The sequence below is a fragment of the Meriones unguiculatus genome, chromosome 3 (assembly GCF_030254825.1).
Source record: "Meriones unguiculatus strain TT.TT164.6M chromosome 3, Bangor_MerUng_6.1, whole genome shotgun sequence".
Lineage (NCBI taxonomy): Eukaryota > Metazoa > Chordata > Mammalia > Rodentia > Muridae > Meriones > Meriones unguiculatus.
In genome coordinates this window covers 22,731,684-22,744,703 of record NC_083351.1, presented here as the reverse complement: position 1 = coordinate 22,744,703, position 13,020 = coordinate 22,731,684, and the positions used below count along the sequence as shown (strand labels likewise).

At 50.6% G+C, this 13,020-nt stretch overlaps 1 protein-coding gene across 3 annotated transcripts in view; it reads left to right on the top strand.

Annotated features, from left to right (window-relative positions):
• The window catches only part of Csmd2 (CUB and Sushi multiple domains 2), a 550,287-nt gene extending 538,980 nt beyond the window's left edge, over window positions 1–11,307 (top strand). For 2 of the 3 annotated variants that reach the window (XM_060379513.1, XM_060379515.1), the window contains 8 exons: window positions 316–495; window positions 1,035–1,100; window positions 3,257–3,418; window positions 5,535–5,647; window positions 6,184–6,271; window positions 7,307–7,445; window positions 7,611–7,826; window positions 8,665–11,307. In XM_060379513.1, the coding sequence (XP_060235496.1) occupies window positions 316–495; window positions 1,035–1,100; window positions 3,257–3,418; window positions 5,535–5,647; window positions 6,184–6,271; window positions 7,307–7,445; window positions 7,611–7,770 (908 nt within the window). In that variant the 3' untranslated portion in view covers window positions 7,771–7,826; window positions 8,665–11,307. The remainder of the gene's footprint in view (window positions 1–315; window positions 496–1,034; window positions 1,101–3,256; window positions 3,419–5,534; window positions 5,648–6,183; window positions 6,272–7,306; window positions 7,446–7,610; window positions 7,827–8,664) is intronic. The other variant, XM_060379514.1, reaches the window with a different exon arrangement.
• The last annotated feature ends 1,713 nt before the right edge of the window (window positions 11,308–13,020 follow it).

Sequence of the window (13,020 nt, the reverse complement as noted above, 5' to 3'; positions counted from 1 at the left end):
ATAAGCAATCCAGAACCAGGGAGAACTAAGAACCTGTAGAGGCAGGGCTATGGAATTGCAGACACTGGGGTCATCTTCTCAGTGTTGCAAACTGAAGTTCACTGCAGCTGGCTAAGCAATCATGCAAGAACAGTCCTAAAGTGTGGGCTTGCAAACTGGTGAAAGAGGGTGAGCCAGGCATGAAAAGGCAAAGACGGAAAGGAACAGGGCTCTACACAGGGACAGGGGGTGGAGGAGAGGCCCCTCAAATGTGTCTGTCACGTAATATTACATCCCAGCTTCCTAGGCTCTAACACTGTCTTTGCTCTCGCCCAGCCCACCACTGTAAGCAGCCCGAGACACCCACACATGCCAATGTCGGAGCGCTGGACCTGCCGTCCATGGGTTACACCCTCATCTACTCCTGCCAGGAGGGCTTCTCCCTCAGGGGTGGCTCTGAGCACCGTACCTGCAAAGCCGATGGCAGCTGGACAGGCAAACCACCCATCTGCCTGGGTGAGCAAGGCCCCTCAGGGCAGAAGCCGGGGAGGAAGGGCTGGCAGGCACTAGAATGGGGCCAGGAGGAGGACAAACCCCTGCCTCTGATGGAAGAGACAGGAGGCCACTCCAGAACAGCTCACACAAGTTCATGTGGAACCCACCACTTGCCCTCACTGAAGCCAACACACTGTTTGTCCCTTTCACTTATGCAAGTACACACCATCTCCAGCACACTAGATTCCATTCCTCTGAGCACCCCGTAGCGAGATTGCTGGATCATATAATTCTATGTTCAGTCATTCTCGGCTACTTCACAATAGTCTGATACTCCAGTAACTGATGTGTTTGAGCCCCTCCTTTGCCTACGCATTGTGCTTTCCTGAAATGGGTGGATAGCATCCCCAGACCATCACTGTCCTGGGAGGAGGAGAGCCCAGTGCAAGATCTCAGAGAGCACGTTCACCCACCCTCAGGCAGGCAGCCGTCATTGTTTGCCTGTAGCGCGTGGGCCAGGGGCTGACCCTCTTTCCCCCTCCCCCATTCCTTTTCCCCAGCAGAGGTCCGGCCCAGCGGGAGACCCATCAACACGGCCAGGGAGCCTCCACTCACCCAAGCCTCAGGTAGGCAGAGTCCAGGGCACTGGGTTACAAAACAGATGCTGCCCTATGGTTAGGCAGCTTTGCGCACACAGGTCCCATGCCTACTGGGAAGGAATGAAAGCCCTCCACAGATACCAAGCAAGACAGGTCCCTGGCAACTCCTACAGCAGACGGACTTCAGGAAGAAGTGAGCCTTGATGAGAAGTGTCAGCAGAGAGAAAGCCATGGCCCTTAGAAGAGCAACCAGGTTCCTGAGCTCTAGAACCACTGGGCCCTGCAACCCTTCCTGGCACAGCACCCACCAGTGTCACAAACCACACTGAGACTCGTGTCCTGCTCAGGGGGCTCCCTGGACATTGGGACCTCTTTAAGACAAGTACTGTGTCTTTAAGAGTGTCACATCCAGAATTGGGCACAGAACCACTGATACAGCTTGACCGATGAAAATTATTACAAACTTCGATGTCCTATTTTGGACCTCCTAATTTTATCTACTGTGGCCTTTTAGCTTTCTACTGCTGTAACAAGTATCGTGTATCCAAATTAGGAAGACAATAGGTTTATTTTGAGTCACAGTTCTGGTGGTTAATCTACGACTGGTTGGCCCCGACCGAAGCTTTGAGGTTGGCCGTAAGGCAGTAAACATAACATCATGGTGGGAGAATGTTGTGGCGGGAGCCCACTCACCTCACAGCTGCCTGCGAGAGAAACAGATAAAGTGGCTGCGGCCCCACAATTCCCTTCAACATCATGCCCCATTGACCTAAAAACCGCCCGCTCAGCCTCAACTTCTAGTTTCTGCCGCATCCCATGAGTATCAAGCTGAGAGCTGAGATTTAGTAGTAGGCTTCTGGAGGGATATTTCACATGCAAACGGTAGCTAGCACCTGTGGATGAAGGCTCTGTGTTAAGCACCAGCTTGACTTCTTTATGTTCAATGGATTGTATAGGTGTTGTCTTCAGCAATGGTGCCTTGCCACCGTTACAGCCTGGATTATTTGGAGATTCCAAGGAGACCCATTTGGCCAAAAACTCCTAGGATTGGAACTTTTATCTGGTGACAAGAGATGGCCCAGCTGGGGCTTTGTCTCCTCCATTATTGGGAAAATTAATTTAGATCTCCTTCATACATGGATGTATTTTGAGATACTTCTATTATACTAGATTTTCATACTATGCCCTTCAAATGGCCCTTAATTTTAGCTGTCGTCCTTCGTATTTCCTACCTCATCCCCTCTCCCCCGACTCACTTGATCCTGCCATTCCAGCTCCCCCATTTATCCATAACTATTTATTCTGTTTTTCCCTAGGAAGATCTGTCTGTCTCCCCTATGTCTAGTCCCTTGCTCTACACCTAAGCTCTGTGTTCCTGTGAAAAGCAGCTTAGCCATCATTGACTTAACAGCTGGTATCCTCACATAAGCAGGCAAATACACTTATATTTCACTCTTAACTGACAGACAGGCATTAATGAGACACACTATGAAGTCCTGCTGTGCGTATACATTGTAATTACATGAAGCTAATTAACACACCTCACCTCACTTAGAACACTTAAAGTGAGCTCTTTAAGCACATTTAAAACACATCGTTTGTTATTATCAACCATAGTCACGGCACTGGGCAGTAGATCACTAACGTCCCTCCTGCCCAGCTGAAACTTTGTCCCCTTTGACCATGTATCTACCTCCAATCCCGTCTCTCCCCCGTTCTCTACTTCTAAAGTTCGGCATTTCAGCTTGGTCTGTAAGCGATACCTCACAGTAATCCTCTGCCTCTGGCTTATTTCGTGTAGCATCGTGTCCTCCAAGGTCATCCATGTTATCACAAAGGAGAGCATTTTCCTTTTAGAGGGATGAATGGTATTTCATTACCGGGTCCACGTTCATACACGGATACTGCCGCTGTCATAGCTGCAGTGAACGTGGACATACAGATATCTCTTCAATATGGCGCTTTCCATTCCTCCCACTAGTCCATTCTAAGACCCAAGGGGATCACACAGTCACCAGAGCGCCCTACCATCACCCTCCTCCTGCCTCCCCACACAACCCAGCAATCAGATGCTCTAAGAAGAAGAGTCTCCATGTATGGCTGGGGCCAGTCATCAGGTTGTCTGTCCATGGCTGTCCCAGCAACAGCCAAAGGCTACCTCACTCGTTCCTCACTCCCTCCAGTTCCAGGGGATGTTTTTGCCAAGAATTCCTTGTGGAAAGGGGCCTATGAGTACCAGGGGAAGAAGCAGCCAGCCATGCTGAGAGTGACGGGCTTCCAGGCGGCCAACAGCAAGGTCAACGCCACCATGATCGACCACAGTGGGGTGGAATTGCACTTGGCAGGTAAGGAGACGTGCTTTCACCACGTCTGTGAAGGCAGGGCGGGTGTGGGCGTGATGGGCGCCCGCCTCCGCTGGGACGAATCTATGTCACTGCGTCGTAGGGTCATGCGGGGCTCGAACTGGCTCGGTCAGGGAAGAGGGGTATCTATCTATTCACCTGCCCATGGACTAATGACAAGGGTAACAACTCAAAGGTATGAGGAACTCTCTCAAGGAAAAGAGAAACAGCCTGAAGACTGAGCCAAAGGTGGAAGCCGAGAATGCCCAGTAGCCCAAGTGCAGTCGATAAATGAAAGAAAAGGACTGGGGTGTGGTGGCCCACGCATTCAATCCCAGCACTCGGTAGCAGAGGCCTGTGGGTCTCTGTGAGTTCGAGGCCAGCCTGGCCTACAGAGCTGAGTTCCAGGACAGCCAATGCTACCCAGGAAAAATCCTGCCTCAAAGATAGATGGATGGATGGATGGATGGATGGATGGATGGATGGATGGATAGATAGGTAGATACTAAAGAAAAAATACTTTTCAACCACAGTCAGGGTGAGAAAAGCAAACACAAAATGCCTCCTAGCAACTCCATCATGGTGTAAACCTTGATGGTGCTCCGGCTGGGTAGACGCAAAGCACACAATAGTCCAACCAGTTCCCGGGGAAAGCTGGGCAAGTCCTCACAAGATCCTTCAAGACTGCTGTGTTTATTAGTCACTTTCGCCATACGAAGTTAAACAGAGAAAGCTTAAAATTGTAAGATTATAAGCAATGTTCACTTTAGAATTATATTTATATTACAAAAAGCTCGAAACAGAGCATTTTCCCAGAATAAAGATGTAAGTGGCTTTACCACATCACACCTCCAGGATAAAATGTACCAGTCTGGGGGCTTGGGAGATGGCTTGGTGGATAAGAGCACTTGCTGCTCTTGAAGAGGACCCATGTTTGATTCCCAGCACCACGTGGAGGCAGCTCCTTTTGGCCTTCAGAGACACCCTGCACACATATGCACTCCTGCATGTACATACACACTCACACATGTGCACACACACAGGCATGCTCACACATGCATACCCATACACACATGCACACACACATGTAGGCACACACATACATGAACACATATATTTTAATAATGACAAGTGCAGCTTTAAAACGTTAAAACCAATGCCAGTTTAGGAGTGAATATGCCCATCAGAACACATTGGACCTCCACAGGAAAGAAAACACATCACACGAAAGCATCCACGGCAGCTATTTCTTTTTTATCAGCACTTTAAAGTTGTGGGTGTTTGTGGGCATTGTGGTGAGTTACCATGGTAACTGGTGAGACCAGAAGAGATCTTTTTATCTTCAAGCATCTCCGATCTTTTTAAAGTTTGTTCAGGTTTCAACTTTAATCAGAAAACAAGTGTTTTTTTTAATAGCTAGATGGATGGATGGATGAACGAATGATGAGCATACAGCCCACATGTAATCATGTGTGTAGGTAGCCCACCTCCACACACACACACACACACACACACACACACACACACACACACACAGAGTCCTATTCACTCATTTGCTCTAACAGAAGACACGCACTCCCACATGTGTGTCTTCTGTCCTGTGCCCGTGGACTTATAAACATACCTATGCATTCGTGGTCACGTGAAAACACACAAACCATATTTATTTTTAAAACTTTTAGATTGACTGATTGATTGACATGCCACAACACGTGTGTGGATGTCAGAGGTCAGCTCTCAGGAGTAAGTTCTTCTTCTTCTCCCATGTGGATCTGAAGGATGGAACTCGGGTCCTTAGGCTTGCCAGCAGGTACCTTTCCCTGCTGAGCCATCTCGCCAGCCCCACGAAAAGTATACCTTTGTTCAGACACATAAAAACAGAATCACATCTTTAGCTCTTAACCCAGCTATCAACATGTTTCTTCACATTCCTGGACATACTCTCACTCAACCACCCGAAAACATAGGCCCTGGGCTTCTGCACCGACAGGTGTGCAGGGATGTTTCCACCAGTGTCCGAGTGGAAGTTTCACACAGACATTCCAGCCCCCGACACCCACGGATGTAGGTTTTGAGAACTTTGACGGAGATCCATGTATAACCTACTTTCTTCCTCTAGGAAATTATAAAAAGGAAGATTTTCGCCTCCTGCTTCAGGTCTACCAGGTCACGGGGCCTGTGGAGAGCTTTGTAAACAAGTTCAAGGACGACCACTGGGCGTTGGATGGCCACGTAAGTGCGGCACATTGGTCTTTTCCCGGCCTTGTACCCCACCCCCTGTTCCGGATTGCCGACAGAGAAGGGGTGACGGGGTGTGGAAACTATTGAGAAGGCATGGCTTCCTGAGGAGAGTCTTGAGACCAGGACTGGGACACAGAGCACTTGGGAGACGGAGGCAGGAGGAACAGAAGTTCGTGGCCATCTTTGGCTGTGTAGAGAAGTTTGAGACCTGCCTAGGCTACTTGAGATCCTGCCTCAAAAGATAGAAAGAGAGAGAGAGAGAAAGAGAGAGAGAGAGACAGAGACAGAGACAGAGAGAGACAGAGAGACAGAGAAGAAAAAGAAAAGAAGGAAAAGAAACACACACTTTTTGTTGTTGTTGCTTCCTGCTCCTGCTGGGTGTGAATCTATTAGGCATCCCTGATCAGCCAACTGGCACACATGTCAGCTATGCCCTGGCCTGGCAGGAGTTCCAGATTGCTCTAACATAGCTGGCATTTATTTCTCTCTCTCTTCCTCTCTCCCCTCCCCCATCCCTGCTATCACAGGTCTCCTCAGAGTCCTCTGGAGGCACCTTCGTCTACCAAGGCTCCGTCAAGGGCCAAGGCTTTGGCCAGTTCGGCTTTCAAAGACTTGGTAACTAGCATGGGGGATGGGGGGCCTTGAAGTGTGAACTCAGGGGATGGGAGAGGAGTTGTGTTCTGGGGCAGAAAGGCAACTGGTGAATTTCTCTACCTGAAGCAAGGTTTCCTAGACTCATCTGGATCTGTACCACCCAAAGACCAGACCAAAGCTGTAGTATCTCCAAAAACAGACCCTAGTTCTGACACTTGGGTGCCACAGGCATCACCCCTGGCCAGACGATCAGGGAGTCCCTAAAGCACACGCCCCTACATGAGCCATCAGGATGCCCTTCCCTGTGATGTCATTTCTTACTTAGCATTTTCCCAAGAGGTTGGGATTGTCCTTATGTCACAGACACGAAACCCAGACACTAAGAAGCCTTCTCCCCCGTTCGTTCTGCCTCAGTTTTGGACTCTGCATGCTTGCTGCATGCAGAGCAAAACATCCTCACTCCAGAAAAAGGTCCTGACCCAAGGACTCTGGCTTATGTGAGGTAGGGTCCTGGCTTCTCGCGAACAGTAAAGAAAAAGGACAAGGCAACCATGTGTCCTAGAACGCCACCTCTGTATCTCACATACCACAGCCCTGTCTTCCCTGGGGCCCCTGCCTACCAGGCTGTCCATTAGCTTTCCAACAGCTCTCACAAGCCAGCCTCGTTGTGCTGTGTGTAGCCCGGCTCCATCTGATTAAAGTTTTCCTCTAGTGACAGGCTCTGATGGCCAAGAAAAGTGTAGGAACTTCGAAAGAACTGCATCCTTTGATGGTTGTGTCCAGAGACAGGGCTTCAGGTTCATCTGTCACCTGTCTTCCCTGGAGTCTCCAGGGCTAGCTGGGAAGATAGCCCTCAGGCACAGTCCTCTGGACACAATGTAACCAGAGGCAAATTTACAGGGAGCTCTCTGAGTGCAGGGGAGGCAGGCGGCTGAGGTCTGGGTAAGGGCTTCCACCAGCGGAGCTAGAGGACTTGACGGTACCTGCCACTCACAGGGTAGAGTGGCCGTCGGAGAGCATCAGGTGACTTGAGTGTTATCCTTTGGCCCTCTGCAGACCTCAGGCTGCTGGAGTCAGATCCCGAGTCCATCAGCCGCCACTTTGCTTCCAACAGCAGCTCAGTGGCCGCCGCCATTTTGGTGCCTTTCCTCGCCCTCATCATCGCAGGCTTCGTGCTCTATCTCTACAAGCACAGGTACTGTGAAAGCAGAGGCCAGGGACAGCAACTGTGCGCCCAGCCCCCACCCCCCCAGCCCACCCATCTTCCTCCTGACTCGGTACGGAACTTTCCAAAAGGAAAGTCTTGCTTTTGGGCCCTGTGTCCACCCTTTCATTCAAGGTCACTGTCACTTATTCCCAGGAGAAGACCCAAAGTTCCATTCAATGGCTACGCCGGCCATGAGAACACAAATGTGCGGGCCACATTTGAGAACCCCATGTATGACCGCAACATCCAGCCCACAGACATCATGAGCAACGAGGCAGAGTTCACGGTCAGCACAGTGTGTACCGCGGTATAGCCCCCAGGCCTGGCTGCAACCGCCACCGCCACCGAGAGCCCCGCCGCCAGCAGCCGGTGAGACTGGGGACTGGAGGGTGGGAGCCAGGCCGGCTGCAGGGGACACAGGGGCCTGTGTGTGCACTGCTCCTGCACACGGGGACACCCCCACACCGTAGGCACACCGTAGCACGTGAGCATTAAGAAACTTGAACAAGACCACGCATCTCAGAAGAACGGGTCAGAATCCTATTGGCCCTTGCCAGGGCGACCCACAAGGGAATAAAAGGTCATAGACAGAAACACAAATTGAAGTGTTGAGAGCTGGGGAGAGAGCTCAGAGGAAAGCTCTTACCACACGAGACTGGGATCCAGACCCCACAGCACTCACAGGAAAGCCAGGCAGATGTGGCAGCCACCTGCAAACCCACTGTTTGGGAGGCAGAGGCAGGAGGTGCCAGGAGCAAACTGGCTTCCAGACCAGCTGATGTGCTAAAGATACCAAAGCCAACATCTGGCCTCCACACAGATACATGCATGCATGAGCACTGCATGATGTGTTACCCACGCATGTGCAAACCAGCAGGTGCTACACACGCACATCACACACACACACATCACACACACACACACATCACACACACACATCACACACACACACTACACACACACACCACACACACACACACACACACACACACACACACATACGGGGGTGTGTAATAAATGCTCTGTCGTTGTGTGTTTTCTACAAGTTCCCATCCCCAGTTTGAGAAAGACTGAGCTCCAAAAGTAAAAGGCAGAACAAACTGATGCCCCTCTGTTCTTTCTTCCTGCTTGGCTTTGCCACACCCACTTCTGTCCCCGCCTCACCCCACCCCTTCCTCTCTTCTGTGGCCTGTCTGTTGGTTCCTAGCTCCCCAGGGGGCAGGAAGGAGCTCCCCTGAGCACAGTGCCCAGTGCCCATCTTCGTCTGTCCCTCCGCCTACGTCTGCCACTGCTGGGACTCAGGCCCTTGCTCGCCCTGCCACCATCTGCCACCCCTGGAGAGGACTCCGCTATGCCCTGGCGTGGGGCGATAAAGGAAGAGAGGCTGCAAGATGGAGGAAGGCAGTCCGCGGATTAAAGCAGCAGAGCAAACTCTGCGTGTGCGCCGAGGCACACACCGACACACAGCCTCTCTTTCACCGTGTCCTATGGAAGAGACCACAGAGGCTTAAAAAAGGGAAGCGTGTGTGCACCTGCGCGTGTGTTTGCGTGTGTGTGTGTGTGTGTCTGTGTGTCTGTGTGTGTGTGTGTGTGTGTGTGTGTGTGTGTGTGAAAGATGCCCTAGACCCTGTTCTCCACAATCCTGAAGAAATGATGGGAGAGGCATCATTACCTCTCAAACCAACATGTCCCCATCCCGTGTGTGGGGACACGAAGGATGAGTAAGTAGGACACGTCTCTTGGGAGGTGGTGTCATGCAGAAGCCACCTACCTGTCCGAAGGAGTGGTCCCATCTGCCCAACCATAGCAAGGATCGCCTGGAAGAAAAGGGGGAAAAAACTTCAAATCTAGTTTGGTAATCAATTCGATTTTTTTTTTCCAACCACAACAGCACTGAGTTCTAAGCCCAGTGGGCAGCTTCGGAAAAGAAGAGTTAAGTAGGGGTGGGGTTGGGGGATAGAGGAGGGGTCTGGCTCAGAAGCCCAGGGTCTCATCTGGCTGTCAGCTAACCAAGAGAAGAGGAAAGACCTCTGTGGACCAGACGGCATACCCTGAGAGGACAGGAGCAAGCCAGCCCTGGCTCCCAAAAGGTGGCGGCCACTGCTTACTGATTTATTCTCCGTGCCTGATTCTTTACTTGTTACTTCGAGTTCCTAAAACACCACCAAAGCAGGACTTGCCGTTTCCACTCCGAGGTCAGGGAAGATGGAGGCCCGCGCCCACAGTGTACACAGAGTACACCGGGAATGCCAACGCGGATCTCTCTGCCCAGGAGTGAAGCCTGCCGCCCCTGCTGCCGGAAAACCCAGGTCTATCTACAATGGGCACCAAAGACAGGAAGGTAGGGGAACCTCCACCAGAGGATGCCCGCGTCTAATCTGGGCTCTGCTGTCTGTGCCTGGGGAACACCAGGTCAAGGACCCCATGCCCCAGCCTCCTGAATTGGTGCTCACCCCTTGGCTTCCAACGGCCCGAAACCACAGCAGAGGACCTGACAGCTCCTTAATCAAGAGACCTGAGTAAAAGGTACCCTCTCTCCAGCTCCTGGCAGGTGGCTCGGGGGGTCATTTAGACCAGTAGTTCTCAATCCTGTGGGTCGAGACCCCCTTGCGGGCAACCCTTCCACGGTGGTCACTTAAGACCATTCTGCATCAGATACTTACATTACAATTCATAACAGTAACCAAATTACAGTTATGAAAGAGCAACAAAAATAATTTTCACCGTTGGGCGTCAGCACAACATGAGGAACTGTATTAAAGGGTCGCGGCATTGGGAAGGCTGAGAACCACTGATTTAGACAATGTCACTGTGTTTAGATCATCAATGAATTCCATACGCGTGTGGTCGGGAAGCCCGTGAGTTTCGAAATCAACACAACGACATTTAGAGTCGCTTTCTCTGTCCTGTGGAAGGTCCCCACGATACACCCCCACTTCCACATGCACAGCGGCCTCGGCTATTTGTGGGGATGCATGGAAATGACAAACAGAATGTGTGGGGATGGAGGGGCAAGAGCAGGTTGGAGCAGTTAGAAGAGGAGCTGGATGACAACGGGCTAAAGGGAGGGGTCTCAGTCCCCAGCGGATGGATCGGAGACTGGGAGGGCGGCCCACCGCTGCCCACGAATCCGTCTGGGACTCGGCATCCCTGCCCAGGTGGGAGAGGACCAGTCTAGACAAACCTGCTCATGCGCATTCTCTTCTGCCCCTGGTAAGGAAGGCAGGAGGGTCTTGGGCTCCTTCCCCCTTCTTCCTCACAGCTCACCCAGTGCATTCCTCCTGCCCCACTCCCTCCCCTGCGTGTCCTTGGAAGGTCCCCGGAGACACTCAAGGAGCACGGGCTGATGGGCACCTGCTATGTGTCACCCTCTCTGGCCTAGGGCACCTTCTCTTCACCCCCAGACGCTCAGAAGGGAACAGGCAGATTAAGTCTTTCACCCGCCCTGTACCTATCACCTCCATCCCACGAGGAGAAAAAAAAAAAAAAAGCAAAACAAAAACAAAAAAATCTTTTGTACAGAGATATATTTTTATTATACAAAGTTTGTACAGTACCAAAAAAAGACAGGAAAAATGGTGTACATTTTTTTTTCATTATTGTAGGTAAATGGTAGCGGAAGCCTTTTTTTGTAAATGTAATAAAATGTATAAATATGGTTTTCAGAAAGCATCACCTGCTGTAAATATGTAATCTACACCCATTCTCGGCTTGTCTGCAGTATATGCATTTAATTTATCTGTCTCTGTATATGAGGCTCCCCCCGCCTGGGGTTCTGCATTATGGTACTTTCTGGAATTTGAAAGCAATTTTAAATTTTTTGAATTCAAATAAAATATAAATTTTTGCATTGGTTTTCCTACATTTTTATGACTTCTTTCAACGGCTGGAGCAGGTGTTCCTTGGTGATGAGGAGGTGGAGTTTGGCTGAGACTGGGGAGGTCAGGATGTGGGGAGGTCTTCCAGACGGAGCAGTCTCTAAAGGAACAGGGAACATGCTGGGAATTAAGAAGCTGTCATTTTCTGTGGAGAGTGCACCCAGGTTACCTTCAGCTTCCCGGCTCCCGTTAATGCTTCTCATCTGCACTACGCTTTAGTCCCAACTTCCTCTCTTTGGTAAGCAAATTTAAACCAACTTTCCCAGTTTTGGTGAAGGCATTTTGTCTGGGACATAGCATCTGGTATTTACCTTCTAGCCTCCAGAAGCCAGCTGGATGGGCAGATCCCTGCCACTGAACCTCCCTCACCTTGGCTGGGCACACTGGCAGGGACTGTCTCGGGTGAAACAAGCCCCATTACAAAGGAGATGGCCCCGAACAGAAATTTATCCCAGTTTATCCGAGGAACTGCAGGTAATTTCTCACTGCCTCTAAACAACAGGGCATGGTAAGATCTCCATAAAGCTAAGGGCGCAGAAAGAGGGGCAAGCCAACCTACAGTGCCAGAGAGGCCAGGCACACCATCCCCACCGCCCCTCTGTACAAAGAGAAGAAGGTAGATGCTGTGTTTTGAATACAAAATGTTCTCCCGTTGGCGCACGTGTTTTAACACTTGGTTGGTGGTGCTATTTCAGAAGGTTGTAGAACCTCTCTGAGGCGAAGCCTTGCTGAGAGGAGTAGGTCGGAGGGGGCTGGCCTTGAGATTTACTAGAAGCGCCCCTGTTTTTCTCACTGCACCTACAATGACAAGCTGCCTCAGCTCCTGCCAACCATGATGACCTAGATCCCCTCAAACTCTAAGCCAGAGCACAGCCTTCCTCGCTGGAGTTGCTCCTGTGGAGTACTGGGCCTCCACATAAGGAAAGTAACTAACACGGTGCCCTTGAATGAAGACATCGAAGGCGATCAAAGTCACTATACCCCTCCCCCCCTTACGACTGGCCCAGGTCTGCAGACTTCTTTCATCATGAACGGAGGAGGGTGTCAAATGTGTTCATGAAGAAGAAGTAAGGGCTCGGCGAGATGGTGCTGCAGGTAAGGGCGCTTGCTGATCCGGCCTGACCACCTGGGTTAGATCCTTGGAATACCTGTGAAAAGGCCAGATTCAGTGTGCTTCTGCAAGAGGGTGGAAGGAGAGAACCGACTCTGAAAGCGGTCCTCTGACCTCCATACCTGTGCAGGGCATGCGCGAGCACACACACACACACACACACACTATAAATAAGAATGTAAAAAAATGGCAGTACAGCATAGCAACGAATTAAGATATCCCTAGAAACATACCAGGGGAGAATGCCTTTTAGAAGCATCATGAAGATATTTATTTAATTAATATAAAACTAATTAAATAAAACTAAGTGCAAATATTAAAAATACAGCACCGGGGGGGGGCTAGAGAGACGGTGGCTCAGCAGTGACGAGCGCTGACTGCTCTTGCAGAGAAGCCCAGTTCAGTCTCCAGCACCCGCACGGCTGCCCACACCGTGTGTGATGCCAGTCCTAGGGGATCCAGTGTCCTCTTCTGGACAGAGAAAGATGACTCATGTGCAGTGGGAGTCCCGAAAGGAGAAACCTTAATAAACAAAGCAGAATTAACATTTAAAATTATATTTTAAAAAATAATA